Source organism: Theropithecus gelada, chromosome 3, assembly GCF_003255815.1.
Source record: "Theropithecus gelada isolate Dixy chromosome 3, Tgel_1.0, whole genome shotgun sequence".
Lineage (NCBI taxonomy): Eukaryota > Metazoa > Chordata > Mammalia > Primates > Cercopithecidae > Theropithecus > Theropithecus gelada.
The window spans coordinates 75,090,515-75,105,877 of NC_037670.1; the positions used below are offsets into that span (position 1 = coordinate 75,090,515).

The window sequence follows — 15,363 nt, forward strand, 5'->3', positions numbered from 1 at the left end:
TATCTGACATTACTGTCTCCAGCTTTCCACTGAAATAAAATAAGGGATGTTTTCAAATGGAAGGGGCAGGAATAATGCATATGTGCAGTATGAAAAGGGTAGCAAACCTTAAATTTTTTATATTTTATTTATTTATTTTTTGAGTAGGAGGCTTGCTCTGTCGCCCAAGCTGGAGCACAGTGGTGCTATTTTGGCTCACTGCAATCTCTGCTCCTGGGTTCAAGCAATTCTCCTGCCTCAGTCTCCCGAATAGCTGCGATTACAGGCACCCGCCACCATGCCAGGCTAATTTTTGTATTTTTAGTAGAGACGGGGTTTCACCATGTTGGCCAGGCTGGTCTCGATCTCCTGACCTCAAGTGATCCACCCACCTCGGCCTCCCAAAGTGCTGGGATTCTAGGCATGAGCTACCGCACCCAGCCAAACCTTAAAATTTAATAAGAGCATGGGAGATAAAATAAGAACAAATCAGAAATTAATAAATAAGAAAACTGTAAACATATGATTATCATGTTAATGATCAAAGGAGCATTTGATAAGTGTGAAGATCTATTCTTGACCATTACTATCAGCAAATTTGGAACAAAAGGATATTTCCTTAACTTAAACAAAATCTTTCTAAACCAATAATCAATATCCTAATAAAGAGCAAAATACCAGAAGGACACAGGTTCCTAACTTACAGGGAAGCCATGAATATGCTTCTGTGATTCTGTGAACTACCCGAAAGGTTTCATTTTTATGTATATAAATATATATACACATGCATTGCCAAAATGCCTCCCAGAAAGGTTGCACCATTTACACACCTAGAGAGTTACAAAATTAGGTTAAATAATTTAGGAAAACATCAAATAAAAGGTAAAGTACTTTTTAAAAATTAAAAGACATAAAGTACTCAAAGCCTTTAGAGGTACCTAGCACCAGTAGTGCATTTTGTTCTATTTCACTCTAAATGAAAAGCTTGTCTTCAAACTGTTGTTAATCCAAAGTATTACCTGAGGTCGAGCCATTTCACCTGCTGCAATTTTTCTCTCCTCATTGATCAAATCAATAACTTTTTTATTAACAAGTGGTGCATTTGCACCCTGAATCTTTGCGATAATTTTGCCATTCTATAAGGGAAATGAAAAAAGGAGGGGAACTTTCATTGCAGAACACATCAAGAAGTAACACTTAAACTAGACTAAGTCATCCCTCCCTTCTACCCTAGTCTCATCCTCATGAATCCTCTTTGAGCTATGGTAATTAACCATTTTATAGTAAGGTCTTAATAATGTGAATGTTCTTGAGTTGATAAACTCAGCTCTTTGAGTTCTACCTCCAATTTGCATGTCCTCCAGCACCTTGCAGCAAATCATCCCCCTGCAGGAGCTCTCACCTGATGCAATCTCTCCTGAGGCATCCTTGCTTTAAAGTTGAACAATTCTGTATAGGCCTCCCAATGACATCCTCCCTAGTTATTTCTGACACCATGCCCCTTACACTCACCTTTCAACACCTGTTACTAAGCGTCTGTTTACTGGTGCTGTACCAGGCATAATGGTATAAAATAATAGATCTGGTACCTGATCTAATTAGATTTTAAAAAGTTAAAAAGCCCTAGTAAACACAAACACATGAAACAGCAACTTTAGTAGGTGCCACCAAGAGTGGTGCAAAGCCCTTGGAGCACCTATAAGGATGGGTTTTGGTCAAAGAGATCAGGGAAGGTGCTTCACAATGTCAGGAAATGATTCTTGGTTTAAAATATGAAAGATGGGTAAGAGCTAATTGGACAAAAAGGAGAAGGAAGAGCAAAAGGAATAACAGATACAAGGGTTCTAAAGCTGGAAGGAAAGATGGCAAGTGATGAGGCCAGGTGACGAAGTGAGGGGGAGCCTGGTGTGAGTTGAAACCCAGCACCCAGGGTGCTGTGCCACACTGTGCACAGTGTGGTGGGCCAGAGATTCAGTCTTCATCCTAAGTGCAGTCAGAATGTTTAAGCAGAGGCCATGGCCACTATTAAAATTGTTTGTAAAAATTATTTCACCTACTGTGTGGAAAAAAAATGCTGGGAGGTGCAAAAGAAAATATTTGCAGACAAGTTAGGAATCACGCTAGAAGTGGAGGTGGAGAAATGATGGTAGTGGAGATGGAAAGGATGGAAATAGGTAGATGAGTGTGACAGAAACTTGGGCAGTAAAATTGACAGGTCCAAGGTATGACTTGGATAGAATGTGATGTAAAGAGATGTCACCAAGGTGACTCTTCTGTTTCTCACTTGAAAACTGGATAAATTTTAAATTATCATGTTATATGCCAAATTCTGAGACAATAGAAGAGAACTGTGTTTTGTGGGGAGGAAGACCTGGTATTGAATGAGTTTGCTGTGAGATGCTTTTTGAGAACGCCAATAGGAGACGCCAAGACACCAACTGGAAAGATGAGTGGAAAGCATAGGATTCAGTTGAAGATGTAAATGTGATTTATTGATATACATATGGTGATGATTGAAACTGTGCGTAGACAAAATTTTCAAAGGAGAGTGTATTGCCTGATAAAGTCAATATTTAATCATGGAATAAAGAAGGGTGAATTTCTCAAAGGGACAGAGGGAAGTGGCATCCAGGAAGGTGAAAGAAAAACCAAGTCACATAAGCCAAAAGAAGCAAATATTTTAAAAAGGAGAGCATGGTCACCATATTCAATCCATTTAAGAGGTACAAATGATGACTACCTAACAATATCCATTGTACTTAGCACAGGCTGGTACTTGAATACATTAGCAACAGCAATTTTGATGGAATAATCAGAACTCAGGTCAAATGGATTAAGGAGTTAATGGGATGGAAAGAAAATAAGTAAAATTAAATATGAAAAGTCTCCTGACCAATTTAGCTATGAGATGAAGACAAGAAAATGATGAAGGCTAGAGAGGGATATGCTATCAGAAAGAAGTATTATATATTTTTTAAATTGAAAAGACTTAATCATATTCAAAAGCCAATGAGAAGGATCCAGTTGAATAAGGTTTAAATGAAATCTGAAACTCTAGTTACTCTTTCCAACTAAAAAGTATCTTTCAACAATTCTGTGAACTATCTAATATCTCTTGAGGAAGGCTTCTGCTGAGACTAGCTGGAATGAATCTGTTGTCAGCTAAAAATGCTGACCCGTACAAAGGGACATTAAGGGAATATCTGAATAAAATGAGCATTGGGCTTGATGGTGTTTTTGTGATTACAGAATTCTATTCTTAAATTAATGATTATGAATGTGGAGCAATGGGCAGTCTGAGACATGATTGTAGAAGTGATTGGATGAAGTTTATTGGAAGAAAAGTTTATTAGCAGCCAGGAGGTCAAGAATTGAAAGGCCAGGTTATTGGGTGGGTTGTCAATGTGGATACTAAAGTCCTCAAGGTGATGGCAAGACTCAGGCTTGAGAGTAGACTTTGAACCACATGCCAAAGACTTCAGTCATCAATAGACCTGATTTGAAGGTCAGCAAATGACAAGAGTGAGATAGGGGAACAGGAGATTTAGTCATGTGAAACAGACCTCTAGTAATAACAAAGAAAAGAAGGTTATTGAAGAACTAAGAAGTAAGGGAAATACCAAATGTATTCCACATTTTGAAATAAACAGTTATCACTTCTGGGCTGTGGAGAGAGTGTCCAAAGGAAGAAGGTAGAATTAAGGCAAGCCAAGGAAGTAAGACAAAAGCTCAGAGCCATGGTCAAAAATCTTAGGAAGTCATTTTAATTCCAGATGTCATAGAGTGGAAAGGTTTGGGAAGCAGGGGAAGAGTTGGAGAACTGGGTGTGACAAAGAAGCATTAGAAGGATGGATGAAACATGGCTACAAAGAAGGGTGGACTTAAACTCTGGGCACTGATTGCAGGGATTAGAGAACATGGATTGGATGATCCACTTAAGGAGAGTGGGGCTGGGTCTACTGGCCAGACTGGACTAGCTGTCGGGGTGATGGCCCGATTAGTCTGTTTTGCGTTGTTATCAAGGAGTTCATGAACCTGGGAACTTTATTTAAAAAAGTTTATTTGGCTCAAACTTTTGCAGACTGTACAAACATGGCACCAGCATCTGCTTCTGGTAAGGCCTCAGGAAGCTTGTTCTCATGGAGGAAGGGAAAAGGAGATAGCATGTCACATGGAGACAGAGGGAGCAAGAGAAAGGTGAGACAGTGCCAAGCTCTTTAAATAACCAGCTCCTGCATGAACTAATAGAGGGAGAACTCACTCATTACTGCAGGGAGGGCACCAAGTCATTTATGAGGCATCCGCCCCAATGAGCCAAACACCTCCCACTAGGCCCCACCTCCAACGTTGGAGGTCACATTTCTGCATGAGATTTGGAGGAAACAAATACCCAAACTATATTATCAACTATCCCAGAGCTCCAGACTCTACAATGTGACCCACCTGCCCAATCTTTTCTCCTCAGTCCCATGCTCCTACCCACTACATGCAGCTAAAGCCTCCTCATTGTTCCATGAGCCCCCGAAACCCATTCTGCCTCTGTGTTGTTATTCATTCTGGTCCCCTCATGAGTGTAATGACATCTAGTTTAGGAGTCAGCAAACCTTGGCCCAGTCCAGAGACTGAATCTTAATCATGCTGAAAATATTCACTCTCTGGCCCTTTACAAAAAACAAAACAAACAACAACAAAAACAACGTTGGCTGACCCCTCACCTAAGTCATTGAATTCTAAACATCCAATTTAGAGGTGACCTACAATGCATTTTTTACCATTCAATGCATTTTTTTATCGTTAACCCAGCAATTCAACTCTTTGAAAGGGTTGCAAGAGTATTGTTTAATAGCAGAAAAAAGCTATATCCAAGATGTGTTTTTTAATGAGTATTTCTAATATCAAAAATAAATATGCCACAGTGGAGAAACAGTCCAAGTCCTATCTATCTCCTCCGTGAAGGCTTTCTTCTGTCCCAGTTCTCGAACTCTGGAGCAGCTATACTCCGTGTCACACAATTTAGCACTAACTGTACACTCTGCTTTTAGAAAATAGCACTTTTTATATCTTTCTAATTATTCATTTATATTTTATACTTATTTTATTATTACTTATATTTAAAAATAGGGTTGTGGTCTTCCTATGTTGGCCAGGTTGATCTTGAATTCCTGGCCTCAAGCAATCCTCCCACCTCAGCATCCCAAAGTGCTGAGATTACACGCGTTAGCCACTATGCCTGGCCCCTGTTTGATTATTAAAGTTGTGTATTCCTCACAGAATATGTGGACAATATAGAATAGTATGAATAATAAAACTCAAATTAGTCACCTGTTCCTCACACAGAGAAGACTATGATAACATTTTGGTGAATCCACTTGCTTTCTTCTTTGTAAATATAGAGATAAGAGTAATATGTATTACAAAAGACTGATATACAGATGCTCCCTTGTATGGATATGCATGAATGTTTATAACCAATTCTCTGCTGCTAGGTATCTAAGAAATTTCCAAGTTGTTACTCCTGTAAATAATTTATTGTGCAAATCTCCAATCATTTCCTTAGTAAAGGTAAACACCATATTACTTTTCCTTTCCCTGATCAACCCAGTGTGTCATCATCTAATCCCTTCAATCCATTATAAGCTCCTAGCGGCCAAATTACAAAATTTATAAATAGTCAAGAAAAGATAAGGCAAACATTGTATAATTACTGTCACTGGCAAACAATTTCATGGTAATTTTACAATGTTACTTGTTCTTAACTGCAAACTGGAATCTGATAATGCAATTGAGAAAGTCAATATACTTACAACACTAAAGAGAAAAACAGGTTCACATTTATCTCTAAATGGCTGCAAAGTCACAATGTTGTCAGCTTCTGCCTGAAAAAGTAAATATTTCATATAACAATAAATAAAACTATATTCAAGTAATTTGATATACTATGTTGAAACAATGCAGAGATACATATAATTTTTATGTTTACTGCAACATTGTGTATGCCCTAGTGGTTTTAGGGATCAAACTGCACATACTGGCGATTCAAGCCCTACATCATTTGGCCTTAAGCTTTCCTCACCATTTCCCTTTACATTAACCAACCTTTAGCCAAACTTATTTACTCATCTTTTCCTCCCTGGTCCTGCCCTTCTTTTACTGTCCCTGTTCAGCTATCCTTCCTCTAATTCTGTCTCACATCCTTTTGCTGTAAATCATCTCTTGTTCTGCACAACATGTTACTGTCCCTCTCCCAAGGCAGCTATGTCCCTTTCCATATTCTGCTACAGGCACCTGTGGGCCTGCTGCACATGCTCTGTTAGAAGGAGAGTTGTGTGCACAGATAGAGTATGTTTCCTATCCACGTTTGTATCTCATCTCCCTCTGTCAGTCATAGGGTCATACGTTAAAAGAGGCTTACTAAACATTCCTTGAATAAATTAGTAGTCAACTTTTAAAGATTTTGAATTTTATGTCTGTAATCTTCTAAATATTTTCTCATAAATTTCAAGTTGTTCCAAATTAATTATGAACAACTATACATTCAATAATAGTGTCTTCTTCCATATTAACGTAGTATCCATTGGTCCAGCTGCCAGAATGAGATTGTTTGGTAGGGTCTTCTGTAAGAGTTGGTGTCTTAATCAGTTTGGACTGCAATAGCAAATTGCTGTTGACTGGGTGACTGAAAAACAAACATTTATTTCTCATAGTTCTGGAGGCTGGAAGTCCCAGATTAGGGTGCCAACACAGTCTGGGTGCCAGAAGTGAAGGCCTTCTTCTCCATTAATGTCCTCACCTGGAAGAAATCACATGTCTCTTCCCTTATTTAAATAAAGGCTTTGATCTTATTCTAATTACCTTCTAAAGTCCCCATCTCCAAATATCATCACATTGGGGATTATGATTTTAATATATGAAATTTGATAGCAAACATTCAGTTTGTAGCAGTTGGTTTTTGTAATCTAAGGCAATGCTTTTCAAAGTCGGATTTTCATTGTGTTTAGTGCAATGCCATAAACCTTGACTAACACCCTGGGATCCAGACAAAGTGCTACTAGGGATGTTGGAAGTGCTCCTGAAAAGCTGAGAAAAATCATGACATTACAAGAAAGAGCTGACTTGCCTGATAGGTACCCTAGATTGAGGTCTGCGGCTGCGGTTGCACACCATTTCAAGATAAAAGAATCCAGCCTAAGAGTAATTGTTTTTTTCTTTTAAAAGAAGTTCATGAAGCCATCACTGCAGCTATGTCAGTAGGCATATAAATCTTGCACTTTTTTTTGAAATATCTTTTTATCTTACATTGAAAATGCAGCTTTTATGCAGGGGCAGGATTACTATAAGACAGGCATGCATATAGACTCTAATACGATTCCAAAAAAAGAAAAGTCATCATATGGCAACTTAAAGCAAAAGGAAGTGAAGGACCTAAAGATGGAGAATTTAATGCCTGCAAAGGATGGTTTGATAATTTTTGAAAAGGCTAAAAAATATTAACATATCAGGAGAAGCAGTTGCTGCTGACCAAGAGACAGCAGAAAAGTTTCCAGATGCCTTTAAGAAAATAATTAAGAGGAAAAGATGTCTACCCGAACAGGTTTTTAATGCAGGTGAAAGTGCCCTAAACTTGAGTTTTGGTGGGGGGAGGGGAATGCCACAAAGGTCGTTATTTAGTAAGGAAGAGAAGTGAGCACCAAGACTTAAGGAAGAAGAGATAGGCTAACTCAACTGTTTTATGCAGTCGCAGTCGGGTTTATGATCAGGGCTGTCTTTCTCAATAAAACTGCTAACCCCCAATCCTTGAAGAGAAAAGATAACACCAGCTGCCAGTCTTTCAGTTGTACAACAGAAATCCTGGACAATGAGAATCTTTTTTTCTGGATTGGTTCCATCAATGATTTGTCCATGGTGTCAGGAAGTACCGTGCCAGTGAGAGACTGTTTTTAAAGTTCTTTGATTTTGGACAATGCCCCTGGTCACCAAGAATCCCATGAGGTCAACACCAATGGTGTCAAAATGGTCTGCTCGCCCCCAAACACAACATCTATAATTCAGCCTCTAGATCAGGGGCTCATAAGGACCTGGAAGGCTCATTACATGTGGTCCTCTATGGAAAAAAATGTCAGTGCTATGGAAGAGAACCCTGATAGAACATCATGAAAGTCTGGAAGAATTGCACCATTGAAGATGCCATCATTGTTACAGAAAAACTTGCAAAAGCTACCAAGCACTTTAATAAATTCCTACTGGAGAAAATTGTGTCCAGATGTTGTGCATGACTTCATGGGATTTATGACAGAGCCAATTAAGGAAGTCATAAAAGAGATTGTGTATATGGCAAAAAGGTGGGGGGTGAAAGGTTTCAAGATATGGATGTTGGAGAAATCCAAGAGCTGAGAGACACCACACCAGATGAATTAACAGAAGACAAATTGATAGAGATGAGTGCCTCTAAACCAGTGCCAGATGATGAGGGAGAAGATGTAGAAGAGCCAGTGCCAGAAAACAAGGTGACACTAGAACATCTGGCAGAAGAATTCCAGTTATTCAAGACTGCTTTTGACTTCATTTATGACATGAACCCTTCAATGATATGGGCACTGAAACCAAAGCAAATGGTGGAAGAAGGATTGGTACCATATAGAAACGTTTTTAGAGAAATGAAAAAGCAAAAATGTCAGACAGAAATTACCATGTATTTTCATAAAATTACATCCACTATGCCTGCTTCTCCTGCCTCCCCTTCCACTTCCTCCACCTTTTCTGCCTCTGCCACCCCTGAGACATCAAGACCAACTCCTCTTCCTTCTTCTGCTCCTCAGCCTACTCAATGTTAAGATGATGAGGATGAAGACTTTTATGGCAATCCACTTCCACTTAAGGCATAGTAAATATATTTGGTTTTCCTTATAATTTTCTTAATACTATTTTCTTTTCTCTAGCTTACTTTATTGTAAGAATATAGTATATAGTACACATAACATACAGAATATATGTTAATCGACTGTTTATGTTACCCATAAGGTTTCCAGTCAACAGTAGGTTATTAGTAGTTAAGTTTCAGTGGAGTCAAAAGTCATACATGAATTTTTTACTTCACAGGGGGGTTAGCACCCCTAACTCCAGCATTGCTGAGGGTCAACTGTATTTAGAAGTAATTCAGGTATTACAATTACAATGTTTATATTATAATACATAAATTATTAAGGATTAAGTAATTTAATAGTAATATAACAGTAACTATAATAAACACCATTTACTAAATTTTTATATGCCTATATATATATACACACAAAATATTTAATGTTCCTCTTTTAAAAAGGCACACAGTAGAAAAAAATTGTATACTGACCATTCAGCTCAGGGTAATTTTAATAGGTAATCAACCTCATACATTTTAATTTTGGACCTACATGTTCAAGTTCAGAGTGTCTCTCTTCCTTGATTAACAGCAGAAAACAACGTGTCCAGCAGAGGGCATCCCTCCATTACTGCTCACAATGGAGGTTTGGAGATACAATTTTCTTGCACCTTTATGGGCTGGTCACCAGAATCCAGAACTCCTAGTCTAGGTGAATGTCTACTCCTACCACTTTTGAACAAAGTTTCCTAATGCCAACTGCCAGGATTCACAAGAATTTCCTGATCCTCAATTTCCTGTGATCTATCTGTCAGCTGTTAGACACCTGTGACACTGTCTTTTAACTTCTATCAACCCCTTTCCAACTGCATGTGGCAATCTCCTTTAGGCCCTATTCTCTGCTCTTCTAACTTGATTTTTCTTCCTTGTGAAGAATCGAGTCTGGAATAACTTCCTAGCTCCTTTCTGGTGGTTCTGATTCTTCAGAGTGAAACAGGTTGTTACAGAATCTTGTCTTTAAAAAAACTACAATGACAAGAGAATGAAAAAACAAGCCACAGACTGGGACAAACTATTTGCAAAAGTAATACCTGATAAAGGACTGTTATTCAAAATACACAGAATGCTTGAAACTCAACAATAAGAGAACAAACAACCCAATTAAAAAATAAGCCAAAATCCTTAGCAGACACCTCCTCAAAGAAGACATACAGATGGCAAATAAGTGTATATAAAGATGCTCCACATCACATAATCTTGGGAAATGCAAACTAAAACTACAATGTGATTCCACTACACACCTATTAGGATGACCAAAATCCAGCGAATGGCTGCTGGTGAGGATGTGGAGCAACAGGAACTCTCATTCATTGTTGGTAAGAATGCAAAATGGTACAGCTGCTTAGGAAGAAGATTTGGTGGTTTCTTACAAAATAAAACATATCATTACCACATGATCCAGCAATCTTGCTCCTGGGTATTTACCCAAATGAGTTGAAAATGTATGTTCATGCAAAAACCTAAGCATGGCTGTTTATAGCAGCCTTTTCCTAACTGCTGAAAGTTGGAAGCAACCAAGATATTCTTCAGCAGGTGAATGGATAAGTAAACCCTGGAACATCCAGATAATGAAGTACTATTTGACGCTAAAAAGAAATGAGCTGTCAAATCATTAAAATACATGGAGCATATCACTAAGTAAAAGAAGCCAATCTGAAAAGGCTCTACACTATGTGATTCTAACTATATGACATTCTGGAAAAGGCAAAACTATGGAGGTAGTCAAAAGATTGGTGATTGCCAGAGGTTATGGGATAGGGAGAGATGAACAGATTACAGAGGATTTTGCAGGGAATGAAACTATGCTATATGATGCCATAATATAATAAGTACATGTCATTATACATTTGTTAAAGTCCCTAAACTATACAACACCAAAAATGAACTTTAATGTAGACTATGGATTTTGGTAAATAATGATGTGCCAGTGTAGGCTCATCTGTTGTAACAATGTACCACTCTGATACGGGATTGATGGTGGAAAAGGCTATGAGAGTGTGGGGATAGGGGATATATGAGAACTCTTTACTTTCTGGTAAATTTTGCTATGAGCCTAAAACTGCTCTAAAAATAACATCTATGTAAAGACATTTTCTTTTTTTAATTAAAGGAACGAAAACCTTACAAAGTCCTTATTTCAGAAGACAAAAAAAAAAAGTCAATTCCTTCACCAGAACAACAGGATTTAACTACTGTAGACAGCCACTTACTTTCTTGAATAGAAAAATAATAAGAGGTGAGTGTCTAGGCTTTAAACTGCTTATTCATTATCTTGAACTAAGGAAAATAAGTCCTATGGAAAATGCATTTAAAGAAGGGGATGGATAGTGAAATACAAGGTCAGTAGGCAAACCCATTCCAATGTTTGGGTTGAAAGCGGGGCCATGAAAGACCTGTAACTGGGAGAACATGAGTGGGTTGTGGTTGCATGTCTGCATTAGGGACTACGTATTTCAGAGATAAGGAGTAAAGATCTGTTATCATCTGTTACCTGCTCCTGTATCTTAAGCCTAGTTGGTTTGGGTGCTTTTCTATATAATATAAATATATTATGTAAGCCACACATATAAATTCTCTAGTAGCCACATTTAAAAACAAAAAAAGGTGAAAATAATGTGATAATAAATTTTACTTAACCCGATACATCCAAAAGATTATCATTTCAACATGTAATCAATGTATAAAATTATTAATGGCATATTTCACTTTCTTTTTCCATCTTAAATCTTTAAAATTTAATGAGTCTCTTACACTTAAGAACACATCTTAATTCATATGCTAAATGTTAATCAGAAATAATTAATCCTTAATTAGCTTTAATAAAATTTACAGTTAAATAGTAGATCCACATACTCAAGTTATCACAGATTTTAAAGGTTTTACAATAACTCAATTGAGTGTCAGTTTTAAAATTCAGATTTAAATCATTAAAATTAAAAATTCAGTTCCTCAGTTGGACCAGCTACATTTCAAGAGCTCCATAGTCACTTATGCCTAGTAGCTACCATGTTGGACCACAAAATCCCAATTAGTTGATCATTTTATGTGAATACATTGAATAAACGGTACGATTAAGTAAAATGTGTTTGGCTATAATATTTCAATCCCTTACTGCAAGTAGGTAGCAAATAAATGAGGAAGAATATCATTGCCGCTGGAAAATATGGTAACTGAGTTAATGCCAGAGCATTACTCAGTGATACCCAGTAAACAGCTTTTGCAGCCCTTATTCTAAAGGACACGCACTGAACATGTGGTCAGGTGAAAGGAAACAGAACAATAGACATATCCATTATTACCCTTTTCTAACTTTCACAGTCATGGTAAATAGCCTCAATGTTATAAGAATGGGATAAAAATCATGTTCATTCTCAGATCTAGTAGAATTAAATATATAGTAAAACTGCCAAGTAAAGACTATTTTGAAGAAATGACAAGTTGTTTAAATTAAGACAATACTTAAACATATTAGAGGATACTTAAACACTTAATATAACGTGAAAATAGTGGTTTAATTAAAACAAAATTCTTACGACAGCAAAATGCAGAATTTCATCTTCGTTCAGCTCGTTTTTCAATTTTCTGAATAAAGGTTGCATTGCTTTGCAAGGTCCACACCAGGCTTGGTAAACATCAATCACTAGAAGATGATGATATTTATGAAATAACTAGTCTACCAATCTAGGATAGCAGTTATCCCAATTTGGAGCCATGGCCAGGGCAAAGGCACTGCAGGATTTCTTGATCAAAGTGGGGAGTGGCACTCTAGAGGGGCAGGGTGCCAGGAGGTGCCCTAGGTCAAATCCCAGGTGGCCAGACAACTGGGGAGCCCTTATACCTGTTAAGCCTTTGTTCTGCAACATCTCATCCCACAGGCTTTGATTATTGATGACTGCCTGCAAAGAGGAAGGCACTGTAAAGGGTATTCAAGCACCAGTGCACCAGATAAAGAATTGTTGATATGTCAGACCCACCTGTAACTGGACTTCTCGTTTTTTGCTTGCCATTTATCTACTATCATAGGAAAAAGAAAGAAAAATTTTTAAGTCAGAAATTTAAATAATATCTTCTTAATGCATGCGAATAACATCTTTTAAAACAATTTTTATTTTTAACTTTTGTGGGTACATAGTAAGTGTATATATTTATGTATCTCTGTATTTACGTACTTAAATATTTGTGTATTTAAATCTGAGATATTTTGGCACAGGTATGCAATGCATAATAATCACATAAGGGTAAATGGGGTAACCATCTCCTCAAGCATTTATCCTTTGTGTTACAAACAATCCAGTCACACTCTTTTAATTATTTTAAAATGTACAATCTAGATTTTTTTGACTGCAATCACCTGTTTGTGCTAGCAAATACTAGGTCTTATTCTTTTTTTTTTTTTTTTTTTTTCTTTTTGAGACACAGTCTCACTCTGTTGCCCAGACTGGAGTGCAGTGGCACAATCTCAGCTCACTGCAATCTCCGTCTCCTGGGTTCAAGCGATTCTCCTGCCTCAGCCTCCAGATTACCTGTGACTACAGGTGCCCGCCATCATGCCCGGCTAACTTTTTGTATTTTTAGTAGAGACAGAGTTTCACCGTGTTAACCAGGAGAGTCTCAATCTCCTGACCTTGTGATCTTCCCACCTCGGCCTCCCAGAGTGCTGGGATTACAGTATTAATTATTCCTAACTGCAAATAACATCTTAATATAGTAGTGAAATTTTTCCCCACTGTATATTGGATTATGCAGTCTCATCTTTGCTGGGGAGAGAGAAGCAAATGTCATGGAAGGACTCTTGTATGCTAGGCTCTATGCTAAATGCTTATAGCGGCCACGCTATCTTATCCTCCCAACAGTCCTGTAGCAAGGTAAGAATGTTAGGAGTTACACGTTGTCTGGTTTTTTTTTTTTTTTTAAGTTTTGTTTTCCTGAAATATTAGAAAGTGTTTCCTATATTATCAATTGCAAACATATTGTCTGTGAACATGCCCGTGGATCCTTCTGGGGTCCCTCTTCAGATCTGGCTGCTCTAAGGATATTTAACCCTGAGAACAAGGCCACTAGTGTTTTCTGGGGAACAACATAAACTTCCCAAACTCCCTATTCAGTGGTATCGGGGCGGTGTAGAACAGGAGTCCCAGCGTGTGGGCGATACTGGACACTAGCATACAAGAAAGGAAAGGCCACATGCAAGCCCGTATCCCAGGAAAGGTTCTGGTTGCTCCGGCAAGCCTTACACAAAACAGGCCCTCCTCTAAGTTAGACTGGGACGTTTAAAGAAAAGGAAGGAACAGGCCCAGAGGATCTAAATCAGCTGGCTCGTTGTGGCCGTTTGAGCGGTGACCTCGGTGAAGTTCCATTCCAGTACCTAAGGCCCTGCTAGGGCCCGAGGCTGAGGCTGGCCGACCTCTTGCTCGGTTTTCTTCTCCAGCTGATTCACCAAAAGGAAGAAGGGGGATTCCCTGCCTGTCTGGGAAGAAGAACGGGGGCAACGTTTTGTCCAACCCATCTGCCCATGAGGCTTGAGCGGCGTCTCGAGGCCCCTGCTCCAGCCAGCAGCTATACTTGGGCAGCAGGGACAAGACCAGGGGGCGCCTAAAATCCTCCACCTCTTCTGCCCACACAATGAAGGAACAACGAAGTCCTGATTCCACCATCACAAGACTCTCTCTGTTCTTCAGCTGCCTCATCCCCAAACTCGCATCCCCTATCCTCCCATCCTCCCATTCCCCTATCCCCCAGATGTGCACCAAGGTGCGCTTTCCCAAGTGCAGATTTGATCATCTCTCTCCTTGGCTTTGAATCCTCCCATGACTGGCCACACTTTACAGCATAAAATGCATACTCCTCAAATTGGAGCAGAAGGCTGTCTGCCAGCAACAGCCTTTTCTTTCTTTTTAACTTTGTCTTCATTTACCCTGGTTCGTTCTTTCTTTCTTTCTTTCTTTCTTTCTTTCTTTCTTTCTTTCTTTCTTTCTTTCTTTCTTTCTTTCTTTCTTTCTTTCTTTCTTTCTTTCTTTCTTCCTTTCTTTTCTTTTCTTTTCTTTCTCTTTCTTTCTTTCTCTCTCTCTTCTTTTTTCTTTCTCTTTCTTTCTTTGTCTCTTTTTTTTTCTCTTCACTTTCCTTCCTCCCACGTGCAGCATCTGGAAATAATTTTTAACAACAGTTTCTGATTAATCCGCAGGCTGAGATACAGAAAGCAACCATAGAGTAGAGGGACACAATGAACCTTTGTAGGGATCCTCATCCCTGGAGTGGATCTACAAAAAAATAGATGAGAGGGCTACCTGTAGAAGGATCTTTGACCAGGATCATATCCTATCAAGACAGGACACGTAGTACTCCTTCACTTCACCATCTGCAATTTTCTTTCTTTTTTTTTTTTTTTTTTAATTATACTTTAAGTTCTGTGATACATGTGCAGAAAGTGCAGGTTTGTTACATAGATATACACATGCCATGGTGGCTTGCTG

General features: G+C 38.4%; 1 protein-coding gene across 1 annotated transcript in view; it reads right to left on the reverse strand.

The window, feature by feature from the left end:
• The window catches only part of NME8 (NME/NM23 family member 8), a 53,076-nt gene extending 38,486 nt beyond the window's left edge, over positions 1-14,590 (reverse strand). Inside the window, exons 1-7 of the mRNA XM_025378785.1 lie at positions 14,456-14,590; positions 14,128-14,360; positions 12,868-12,907; positions 12,732-12,789; positions 12,427-12,533; positions 5,784-5,855; positions 999-1,115 (exon numbers count right to left, since the gene is read on the reverse strand). Of these exons, the coding sequence (XP_025234570.1) occupies positions 999-1,115; positions 5,784-5,855; positions 12,427-12,533; positions 12,732-12,789; positions 12,868-12,900 (387 nt within the window). The 5' untranslated portion in view covers positions 12,901-12,907; positions 14,128-14,360; positions 14,456-14,590. The remainder of the gene's footprint in view (positions 1-998; positions 1,116-5,783; positions 5,856-12,426; positions 12,534-12,731; positions 12,790-12,867; positions 12,908-14,127; positions 14,361-14,455) is intronic.
• Between the last annotated feature and the right edge of the window lie 773 nt (positions 14,591-15,363).